Source organism: Muscardinus avellanarius (assembly GCF_963383645.1).
Source record: "Muscardinus avellanarius genome assembly, chromosome: 18".
Classification (NCBI taxonomy): Eukaryota; Metazoa; Chordata; class Mammalia; order Rodentia; family Gliridae; genus Muscardinus; species Muscardinus avellanarius.
In genome coordinates this window covers 40377111-40389542 of record NC_137804.1, presented here as the reverse complement: position 1 = coordinate 40389542, position 12432 = coordinate 40377111, and the positions used below count along the sequence as shown (strand labels likewise).

The window sequence follows — 12432 nt, the reverse complement described above, 5'->3', positions numbered from 1 at the left end:
AGAGATACGACCTGGCGTGGATTCCAGCGTTGTGCTCCCAGTTCTCCAGTGCTGAGCCCAGGCTTTTCACCTAGACACACTTCATCCTCTAGGACGATTTGGCAGTCTCTGCAGAATGGTGCTAAAAATCCAGAATGCACCAAGAAGCTCCCAACACAAATCATTATCCTGCCAAATGTTCCCAGCGAGAAAATGAGAATATTTCATTGAGACCAACCTGGCAACACATAAGGATGACCAGGAAGTCAGATGCAACTTCTGACATCAGAGCTCCCCTTGGGGGCCCCAGAAGCTCTGCACCCTAACAAGGTCCAAGGTGGCCTTTGTGCTACGGTCCAGGTCCAGAGACCACACTTGGATCCTGGGTTGCAGGGTCTTGGAGTGTAGTCCAGTGGTAGAGCGCTTGCCTAGAGTGTACAAGGCCCTGGGTTCAAACCCCAACATGCAAGAAAGGAAGGAAGAAAGAAGGATGGAGACAGTTTTAGGTTTTCTCCATCACAAATCATCTTTGCATATAATTTTGAAAGAAATTTTATTTTTTTTGGTGGTACTGGGGTTCCTGGAAGCCCTTCTACCTCCAGGCTACACTCCCAGACCTATTTTTACATTTTTATTTGGAAACAGGGTCTCCTAAGCCAGTGCGCGCGGCTGGCTTCGAACCTGCACAATCCTCCTGTCTCCGCCTCCCATGCGCGGGGATTACAAGCGTGCGCCACCACGCCCAGCAAGAAATTGTATTGTTTAATCTCAAGGCTGTCATAAATTTTGTTTTCAATTGTTTTATAGACGAGCCTTGAGTGACATCAACTAATACACTTTTTCATACTTTTACTGTAATTATTATACATTGCAATTGTATAATTGTAATTAAACATCATAGTTGAGTCGATGTGATACAAATACATGTGTGTATTTCCTTCCATATACCCACCTCTTCTTCCCAATAAACACGTTGGTGAGATTGATAGTTAAACCTTCTTGTATGCATGTAAACTTATTTGAACTGCTTCTTTTCCCAATCCTCCTTTTCCCCCCTCTTGTCCTCTCCCCCTCCCGTCCCCTTCCACTAATTAGACTAAAGTCCCTTTTGCTTTCTATTTTCTCTCTGGCTTCCACATATGAGAGAAAATATACGACCCTTGGCTTTCTAGACTAGCTGGTTTCAGCATAATATTCCCCAGTTCCATCCATTTTCCTGAAAATGACATAATTTTGTTCTTTCTAGCTGGGTAAAACTCCATTGTGTGTATGGACGACATTCTCCTTATCCGTTCATCTGTTGAGGGACTAGACAAGACATTGTAGCAGGAAGAAGAAAGCCTCCAAAAGAGTGCACAGTTCAATTCCCATAACCTCTGAGGAGGTAAGCTTACACAGGAAGGGAGAGGTAAGGTGGCCGTCAGAATAGCATTGTTAAAGAGCTGAGTTTAAAAGAGTAGCCAGGCCGGGTGTGGTGGCGCACGCTGGTAATCCCCGCGCTTGGGAGGCTGAGACAGGAGGATCGCACAGGTTCGAAGCCAGCCTCAGCTACTTAGTGAGGCTCTCAGCAACTTAGTGAGACCCTGTTTCCAAATAAAATATTAAAAAGGTCTGGGAGGATATCCTGGAGGTAGAAAGCCCCTGGGTTCCACCCCCAGTACCACCAAAAAAAAAAAAAAAAGAGTAGCCTGGATTATCCAGATGACTGTGATATAATTTCATAGTTTTGCAAATGTGGAGGGTGGAATCATAGTTATAAACTGCTGTACCACAGAGAGTGGGGGGTTGTAAATCTGTTATTAATATACATCTTTCAAAAGGAGCCGGAGGCCAGGTATGGTGGTGCGCTTCTGTAATCCCAGTACTTGGGAGGTGAGAGAGGAGGATTGTATATTTGAGTCCAGCCTCAGCAAGGTAGTAAGACTCTCAACAACTTAGCCAGAGTCTGTTTAAATCCAAAAGGCTAGGGATATAGCTCAGGGGTACAATGTCCCTGGGTTCAATATCCAATATTAAAGAAAGAAAGAAAGAAAGATGTAAAAACAAAGTAATGAGGAGACAAAAACATTACTTAATTAATTATTCCCATTTGACGGGTATGTATTCTATACATGTAGTAAAATGTCACACGGTACTCCAGGACTATGTACAATTATGAGGTGTTAAATGGGGTGGGAACCGGGGAAGGGCCGAGTGAGTGATGTGTGCGTGTGTGCCTCTACCACCTTGTGCTCCATTAAGATGTATGAATACAATGCACCAATATTAAAAAGAAAAAGAAGGAAAACACCTTATTTAAAATGTTAAGAGAGATGCAAATATTAGTCACCCTGATATGGTCTTTACATGCTGGCTGTGCATGGCTAACTCTTCAGACTATATGTCATAGTTTGTACAATTAAAATAAAAATTATGTTCTTCATGGCAGAGCAAAACTTCATTGTACAAGTTACATCATTTGCAGAAAAATGGATGGAACAGGAGAACATCATGCTAAGAACATCAAGGGTCAGATATTTTCTCTCATATGTGGAAGCGAGAGAGAAAGTAGGAGAGAAAGGGACCCCCAGATAAGTGAGGAGGGACTAGTGGGAGGGTGGACAGGGGCTGATGAAGGAAACAGCTCACACAGTGCTGCGTACACATAGGAAGTTATCACCAGTGCAACAGTTTGAGATGTTGACGTGGGTTCTTATTCTTAGCTAGTTTAGAAAAACCAGCCAGACTATACTGCTGTGAGCTTAAGCGCATTTTATTATTGCAAAGGTAGAAAGAAGGGACAGAACAATAAAGCACTGCATCAGAGGGACGCAGCGGAGGCCTCGAAAGGAAGACACTGGGGTTTTGGACATAGAACGGTTTTTATAAGGATTCGCTCTCTCCCATCCTGCTTGACCAATAGTCTTTCTGCCTGCCCCTGCCCTGATGCAGGTGCAGGCCTGCCCATTGCCTCTGGGTGCAAGGCTCTGTTACGACCAAGATGTGCTACTTGGTTGACAAGTCACATGGTCACATGGTATGTGCCCTCTTTGAGGAAGGCCTGTACCATCCTTCCATGTCCTTGGGGGGTTTTCACCATTTTTATCTCTATCTGCTAGAAGTTATTTATTATGTAAACGCGCCTTTAGAGTATGGAGGCCTTGAACACAACTCTTTTGTGTACTTGGTAATCAGTATAGGGTTCTCTTAACAACCTTAGTTTAGCATTCCATGTTTAGCTGGGCTAACGGCTAACTTTTAGTTGACCGAGGTCAGTACTGGCTGCAGCTCTTGGCTGACAGCTTAGAGGCAGAGAAAAGGATTTTATTGTCAGCTCTTATTAACAATCAATACAGGCTCAGCCAGGCGTGGTGGTGCACGCTTGTAATCCCAGCATTCGGGAGGCTGAGACAGGAGGATCCAGGTTCGCCGACAGCCTCAGCTGCTTAGTGAGGCCCTCTGCAACTCAGTGAGACCCTGTTTCAAAATAAAGAATAAAAAATAGGGCTGGGGATGTAGCTCAGAGGTAGAATGCCCCTTGGTTCCATCCCTAGTACCACACACACACACACACACACACACACACACACACACACACACAAAATCAATACAGGCTCAATCCCTATCAACCAGCATCTCACTAACATGTGGGGGGGATCGGGGTGGGGTCCAGAGGGAAGCATCAGGTGTGGTGTGCATGTCGGCTTGTAGCAGTTTGAGTCTACTTGATGTATAATTACAGTGCACCAATGAAAGTATTAAAGAGTGAACATAAATAAATAAAAGTAAAATTCAGTAAAAAGTGAGATCCCCTCAGCTTCTCCCAGTGTGAAGAAAGGAAGAAAGGAGCCAGGTATGGCAGTGCACAACTGTAATCCCAGTACTTGGGAGGCTGAGACGGGAGGATCTCAATTTGAGAACAACTTCAGCTACTTAGTGAGACCCTTCGTGACTTAGTGAGACCCTGGTTTGAAACAAAGAATAAAAAGTCGTGCTGGGGGTGTAGCTTGGAGGTAGAATGCCCCATGGGTCCATCCTCAGTACTGCAAAAAAAGGAAGGAAGAAAGGAAGGAAGGAAGGAAGGAAGGAAGGAAGGAAGGAAGGAAGGAAGGAAGGAAGGGAGAAAGGACCATGTATATAATCTTTGTATTTTCACAGATTTGACCTCCCAGAACTCAGCAAGTGCTAAGAAATCTGGCCATACATGGACCCGCCATCCCAATCAATCATAAGTTTGGACTTTCTCTGATTTTCCTGCCAACTCCAAGACAAGGAGTCCCTTGCCTGCATTACGTATAAAGCTAGGCTCATGCCTGATCACTTCACAGCCTAGAAGCTGTAAGCAGAGTGTACTTCCTAAAGGGGTGGGGAGGGGCGGCTACTTTAGGTTTCACTAAAACAATAACTTAACCTGAGCGGGGGATAGCAGTGCCTGCCTAGAATGCCAGGCCTTGGGTTTGAGGTTAGCATGCAGTAAGAGTGAAATTCTATCTCAAAATTAAAAACAACAATAATAATAAAAGGATAGGGATATGGACCAGGCATGGTGGCACACATTTGTAATCTCAATACTTGGGCAGCTGAAATAGAAGGATCGCAGGTTCGCAGCCAGCTTCAGCTAATTAGTGAGGCCCTCTATTTCAAAATAAGGAATTAAAAATAGGGCTGGGGGTATAGCTCAGAGGTAGGATGCCCCTGGGTTCAATCCCCAGTACTGCAAAAAAAAAAAAATGGTCAGGGTTATATTTTTGAATCTGTCAGTATCCAGTTCGATATTATGAACTGGGAGGGAAAGTAAGGTGGGGTTTGAAGGGAAATGCACCAGGTGCTGTGTGCATGTAGGTTTCTAACACATTAAACCTCAACATGATGTATGGTTACAATGCATCAATAAAAGCATGAAAATAAAAGGGCTGGAGTTGTAGCTCTGAAGTGGAATGCCTCTACTACTACTACTACTACTACTAATAATAATAATAATAATAATAATAATAATAAGTAGCTTTCCCTGAGCCCAGTACAGGGCACACACATATAATCCCAGTTCTTGGGAGGCTGAGACAGGAGGATTGCAAGTTCAAGACCAGCCTCAGTAACTTAGCGAGAATTTTAGCACCTTAGCAAGACCCTGTTCCAAAATAAAAATACAAAAAGGGCTGGGGTGTTGCTCAATGGTAAAGCACCCATGGGTTTAACCCAGCACATCATCACCATAATCATCGTCATCGTCATCTGCCACGGCCCTTTCCTTGATGTCTGCGTGTGCCCCCACACATGACGCATGACTGCTGCGCATCTCAAGGAGGAGCCCCGAGGGAGCGTTGCCTTTGGCCAAAGTACTCCCCCACTCTTAGATATTCTTTCATAACTACTATTCTTTTGGTAATGATTGTTTTAACTTTCCACACGAATTGCTCCAGTGATGTAAGATCAGGACTGTGGGAGAAACTGAGTCCGTGGAAAATTTTCTAGTAATTTGTCTGAGCCTCTAAACGCCCTCGGCTTTGCTCAAAGATGTAAATCTAGTCAGAATTCAGATGCTGTGGAAGCATCCCAGCTACCGCAATTACAAATGCAGAATTCCTTCCTATCTTTGACCTTCATTCTAATCACTACAATAGAGCCAGGGCTAGGAGGGATCTTGACCTTTGCACCTCGTGATAGCACTGCCTGGAGACAGGGCGACACCACCTGGTTAAAATAGTTATGACAGAATAAAGGACAGATATAATAAAACTTCATGTTGTTTTTTGGGCCCTGTCTGCTAAAATATATTTTAAGTGTTTAATAGGGTGAAGCGTTCAGACAGCAGATAGTATTGCAGACAAAATCCAGCAGACATTCATTGAAATCCTCTAAATCATCACAAATGTACACGGATTTCCCTATGCCAACTACATGTATGAAAGCTGGAATCTCTAACTTCATCCCTATGCAGCTCAAAGGAGGTTGCTAGATAGAGAAGGACATGGGACTAAGCCCTAGGAATAAAAGGTTCCGAAAGGGTTAAAGAAAACTCTTAAAAACTGAATTCTTCAAGTAATTTGGGTGTGACTTTTGTTCCTCTGGAATTTGCCCACTAAAAGCCTCTGCAGCTGCAAGGCAAGGCCAAAGGGGCTGACTTGAAGCACAAGACCCACCTGCAGGGTCATGGGACTGGTTTCAATCACAAAGACCTGTGATGTCACAGGCCTTACTTTTGTCTTGTTCAGGGTTGGTGATTTACATGTATATCTCACTATTGTATTTTGGGTGTTTGCACTTTTCTACTAGGGAATCACGGGGAAATAGGGAAATATAAAAAAAAATCTTGTGTCTAGAATAAAGTGGTCGATTGCACAAGAAAAAAAAAAATCACTGCAGATAAGTGGCTACAGAACTACCACCTAAACCTTTGTCCACCTTTCTGAGATAATTCGGTCCCGAACGGACTCAGCGGCCATCCCGATTGAGCCAGTCTCTCGCAGTCATCGTCATCGTCATCATCGTCATCGTCGTCATCGTCATCGTCATCATCGTCATTGGCATCATTGGCATCGTCATCATCATCATCGTCGTCATCGTCATCGTCATCATCGTCATCGTCGTCGTCATCATCGTCATCAGCATCATCGTCATTGGCATCATTGGCATCGTCATCATCATCGTCATCATCGTCGTCGTCATCATCGTCCTCCTCGTCGTCGTCATCATCATCATCATCATCATCGTCCTCCTCGTCGTCATCATCATCATCAACACCTTGCCAGGAGGAAACCCTCAGCATCCATTCAATCATAGACATGAGATACAATGAAGAGACTTGAGTCCTAGACCTTGGCCTGGGCTGCTAACCAGTATGGCTCCAAGTTGGGTATGAAAAGGTGCACTTTCCCCTCCTATTTCTCCTCAGGCAGCAACACCATCCCAAAGAATGTGCCCCTTAAAACCGTGTTGTGCAATTCAAATGGTAGCCTCTGACTACATTCAGCTATTTAAATAACAATAATTGAAAGTAAATAAGATTGTTTAGCTGGGCATGGTGGTGTATGTCTGTGAGCTCAGTACTTGGGAGGCTGAGGCAGGAGAATCACAGGTTCAAAGCCAGCCTTGGCAACTTGGCAAGACCCTCAGGAACCTAGTGAGACCTTTTTTTAAAATAAAAAATAAAGCCGGGCGTGGTGGCGCACACTTGTAATCCCCGCGCTTGGGAGGTGGAGACAGGAGGATCGCGCAGGTTCAAAGCCAGCCACGTACGCAGGCTTAGGAAACCCTGTTTCCAAATACAAATGTAAAAATAGGTCTGGGAGTGTAGCCCGGAGGTAGAAGGGCTTCCAGGAACCCCAGTACCACCAAAAAATAAAAAATAAAAAAATAAAATAAAATAAAAAATAAAATAAAGCTGAGGTTATAGCTCAAAGGTAGAATGCCCCTGAGTTCAATCCCCAGTACAAAAAAAAAAACACTAAATAAAATCTTTTGTAGTTTGGTTCCTACTTCCCACGTGGTACAATCCAAGTCCTTGATGACTATGAGTGGCTACCATATCAGTTCACATTCTCTGGACTGGAATGTGGAGGACCGGGCAATGGGCTTGCCTTGAGTCTGTGGTGCTCCAGATTCCTCCAGACTCCTGTGTGGACAGCCAACTCTCACTGCCTGGAACCCTGCCACACTGTGTCTTCAGTAGTAAGGAGTGGCACTTGGCAAAATCACTGCAACAGGATCGCCTAGGCAGCGATCCGGGGCCACAGCTCCAAGTTAAGGTGCTCAGAATTCACACAGGCTTGCAAACTGTGTCTGCATATACCTGTGATGGAGTGAGTAAACTCCATCCCGAATGCGGAGCAAATCCTCCTGGGAAAAGATGTTGATCAGAGGAGATCAAGTCCAGGGAGAAAATAACGTTGTAAGCAAAGAGTCCCAGGGGAAGGAGTCTTCTTGTCTCCAAATGAGAGGACCCTAAGGAAACCAAGCCAGCAGGAGGTAAACAATACATGCATCTATTTTAGGTCGCTCCGTCTTGAGAACCAATTACTACAAGAATAGTGTAACAATGGAATAATTTATGTAATGAGCATGGAGGGAATTCGACCTCTGCGCCCTGATAATAGATATGCCCCTCATCCTCTCGCCCACAGCTCCAGCGTGCCAGGAATGAATTACTTCAGTGATAACCTGGAAGGGAACACACACCTGACATCACCTCCCTGCCCACCCTTCCTTGGAGCTGAGCAGAATCTCCATCCACCAAGGAAGCAAGGACCCGGGGACACGGACAGGCCACCGCTGCAGCTCCGGATGCGGGAAGCAGGTAGGTAGAGAGCCCCGATTTCAGGAGATGGACCGCAGTCAAATGGTGGCTCCATTCCTAGTCTTTCTGGGGATATTGGAAGTGCTGGAGAGTGAACCCAGGAGTGTTCTACATCCAAGCTACACCCTCAGTCCTCTGTTATTTTTTATTTTGAAACAAGTCTCACTCAGTTGCTGAGGCTGGCCTCACACCTGCAATGCTCCTGTCTCAGCCTCCCAAATACTGGGATGACAGGCCTGCGGCACCACATCCAGCTCCATTCTGAAGCCTTTTGAGGAACCCTGTACTGATCTCCACAGTGGTTTCACCAATTTGCAGTCCCACCAACAGTGAATAAAAATTCCTATTTCCCACATCCTCACCAGCATTTATTATTGTTTGTGTCCTTGATAACTGATATTCTAACTGGAGTTTGGTGGAAGCTCAGGGTGGTTTTGATTTGCATTTCCCTGATTGCTAATGGTGTTGAAATTTTTTTCAAATATTTACTGGTCATTTGTATGTGCCTTTTCAGAATTGTCTATTAAGCTCTATTGCCCATTTTTTAAAATTTGTGATTATTAAGCCGGGTATGGTGGTGCATGCTTGTAATCCCAGGACTTGAGAGGCTGAGACAGGAGGATCGCAGTTCATGGAGGCTTCAGCTACATAGTGAGGCCCTTTGCAACTCAATGAGACCCTTTTTTAAAATAAAGAATAAAAAATAGGGCTAGGGGTGTAGCTTGGAGGTAGAATGTCCCTGGGTTCCATCTCCAGTACTGCATGAATGAATGAATGAATGAATAAATAAATAAATAAAAATTTATGATCATTATTTGGTACTGGAGATTGAGCCCAGAAGCATTCTACCTCTGAGCTATACCCCAGAACTTTTTTTTTAATTTTGAAACCAGGCCTCCCTAACATGCCAAGGCTGGCCTCCAGCCATCTTCTTTATTTTGGAGGGTGTTGGGTTATTTGACTATATTAGTGCTAAGTTTTTAAAGTATTTTATATATTCTAGATATTAATCCCCTATCAAAGGAGTAGCCGGCACAGATTTTCTTCCATTCTGTTGCCTTTCTCTTGAGACTCTGATTGTTTCCTTTGCTGTGAGGAGCTTCTTAATTTGATGCCATCCCCATCTGTTGATTCTTGGTTTTATTTCCTGAGGGTTAGGAGTCTTGTTGAGGAAGTGTGTATGGGCGTCTACTTGTTGGAGAGTTGGTGCTATGTTTTCTTCTAATAATTTTGAGGTTTCTGGTCTAATTTCTAGGTCATTGATTCATCTTGAGTTTATTTTGATGCAAGTTGAGAGACTGGAATCTAATTTATTTTTTTCTGGATTATAAAAGCAGAGTAGATGTTTGCCAGCAGATGAACTGATGACAAAGATGTGCTGTAGGCAGACAATGGAGTTTTACTCAGCCATAAAGAACAAAATTATACACTTGAAGCCAAATGGATGGAACTAGAGGATACTATGCTAAGTGAGATCCGCCAGTTGCAGAAAGCCAAGGGTCATCTGTTTTCTCTCGTGTGTAGAAAGCAGAGATAACAGAGGAAACAAAAGGGGCTTCAGGTACATGAGGAGAGAGACCAGCAGAATAGAGGAAGGGGCCGGACGAGGGGGGAAAGGAGGCTTGAGGAAGGGGACAGTTAAAATAATGTTATGACCGTGTACGAAGGCAGCGTTACCAACCTCACTGATGTGTTCAAGGATGGAGGAAGGGGGAGCAGGGCGGAATATGGAGAGAAACGCCCCAAGTGCTGTGTGCATGGATATCTATGTACTTTGAATCTCGTGATGCCGTGTGATTAAAATGCACCAATAAAAATAAATTAAAAATAAAAATAAGTAAAATAAGCATCCGATGATTAGCCAAGACGGTTGCTTGCATTCCCTGGTTTGAGCAAAACGTACCGTGGTCACCATAGGGAATCCCAATTTGAAATGAGTCACGTGTTCTTTGTTCTTCCTCCTTCTGGAAAGCCACCCCATGGAAAGAAGAAACCACACGGGCGCCGGGCACTTCCTCCTCCTGGGCTTGGCGGAGGACCCCGAGCAGCAGCCCCTCCTCTTTGCTCTGCTTCTGTGTATGTACCTGGTCACCGTGCTGGGGAACCTGCTCATCATCCTGGCCGTCGCCTCCGACGCCCACCTGCACACGCCCATGTACTTCTTCCTCTCCAACCTGTCCTGCGCTGACGCCGGCTTCACCTCCACCACGGTCCCGAAGGCGCTGCTCAACATCCAGACGCGCAGCCGGAGCATCACCTTTGCCGGCTGCATCACCCAGGTCTTCTGCTTCATTGCATTCGGGTGCCTGGACAACCTGCTCCTGGCGGTGATGGCCTATGACCGCTTCGTGGCCATCTGCCACCCCCTGCACTACGCGGCCATCATGAGCCCGCGCCTCTGCCTCAGACTGGCCCTCACGTCCTGGTCAGTCAGCGTCCTGGGCTCCCTGCCCGAGACCTTGACCACCCTGAGGCTGTCCTTTTGTGCAAACATGGAGATCCCTCACTTCTTCTGCGATCTTCCTGAAATCCTCAAGCTCTCCTGTTCTGACACGGTCATCAATAACATCGTGGTGTATCTTGTGACCATTGTCCTGGCCGTGTTCCCTCTCGCTGGGATCCTCTTCTCCTATTCTCGGATTTTCTCCTCCATCATGAGAATCTCTTCCGCCCGGGGCAGGTGCAAAGCCTTTTCCACTTGTGCGTCTCACCTCTCGGTGGTGTCTCTGTTCTACGGCACTGGCCTCGGGGTCTACCTGAGTTCTGCCGCCACGCCGTCCTCTGAGATGAATCTGATGGCCTCTGTGATGTACACTGTGGTCGCCCCCATGCTGAACCCCTTCATCTACAGTCTGAGGAACAAGGACATCCAGGGGGCGCTGGGGAGGCTTCTCAGCAAGATGGCGTCTCTAGGTGGAAGGACCTTTGCAGGACCCTCCTGAGCAGCCACGTGCACGATACTGAGGACCAGGAAGCCCGGCCTCCTTCACCCGGTGCTATATTCTACTTTTGTGTATTTTAATGCATTTTCCTTTGGGTTCTCTCCTGCCCTAGGTACATAAAGTTACATATTGAGCCAGGCGTGGTGGCACACGTCTGTAACCGAGAGCTTAGCAGGCTGAGACAGAAGGCTCGCGGGTTTGAGGCCAGCCTCAGCAATGTGTCAAGACCCTCAGCAACTTAGCAAGACCCTATTGTCAAATAAAAAATAAAAAAGGCTGAGGGTGTGGCTCAGAGGTAGAATGCCCCCTGGTGGGTTCAATTCCCAGTACCCCCGCCCCCAAAGAAGTTACATATTTGGTCTCTACTTCGCTATCTAACCAGCCACTTTTACTTCGTGCAAATCCAACCAGGCATTTCCTCACACGCCTGCAGTAATGATTTCGGCTTCGGTATTTTTTATTGGTAATGTGATCATCAATACCTGTATGCTATGTGTATTGATCAAGCCAGGATTAGCATTCCCAGATCCTGAAATATCTCTCATTGCTTTTTTTTCCGTGTGTGTGTGTGTGTATGTGTGTGTGTGTGTGTGTGTGTGTGTGTGTTTTACTGGGGTTTGAGCCCAGGGGGATTCTACCACTGAACTACAACCCCAGACCAACAGGGTCTTGCCCTGTAACCACGCGCTGGCCTTGAACCTGCAACCCTCCTGTCGTAGCCTCCCAAGTACCGGGATGACAGGCGTGTGCCACCACACCCACATCGATTCTTTTTACCGTGAATTCTTTTTATTTGAACTCTTCTCTCCTGAATTTTTAAAAATTATTATCCTCCTACTGCGCTGTAGAACGTTAGAACTGATTTCTCCCATGAAATGGAATTTTAAGCCTTCTGTCAGACCTCCCTTTCCCCCTCCCCCGTTACCCACCCTAACTTCCAGCGACCCCTGTTCTGCGACGTCTGTGAAACCAACTTCATTCTCATCCGTATGGGAGCAAGAACTTTGCTGCACGTGTCTTTCTGGTCTCCATCAATCCAGTCTGTTTAACAATTATCCCGTTAAGTGACAGAACGTGCACCTACAATATTGTGAAAATGTCCCGGAAACCCCTTCACAGAGTGTGTGTGTGTGTGTGTGTGTGTGTGTGTGTGTGTGTGTGTGTGTGTTACTGGGGATTGAACCCAGAAGCATTCTGCCTCTGAGCTATACTCCCAGCTCTATTTTATTTTATTTAGGG

At 45.7% G+C, this 12432-nt stretch overlaps 1 protein-coding gene across 1 annotated transcript; it reads left to right on the top strand.

Annotated features, from left to right (window-relative positions):
* Nucleotides 1-10230: 10230 nt before the first annotated feature.
* On the top strand, nt 10231-11193 carry OR7C2 (olfactory receptor family 7 subfamily C member 2; the record flags this gene model as incomplete). The annotated part of the gene is made up of 1 exon (XM_080715411.1): nt 10231-11193. The coding sequence occupies one exon, from the start codon at nt 10231-10233 to the stop codon at nt 11191-11193; it is 963 nt and encodes a 320-aa protein (XP_080571537.1).
* Nucleotides 11194-12432: the final 1239 nt, after the last annotated feature.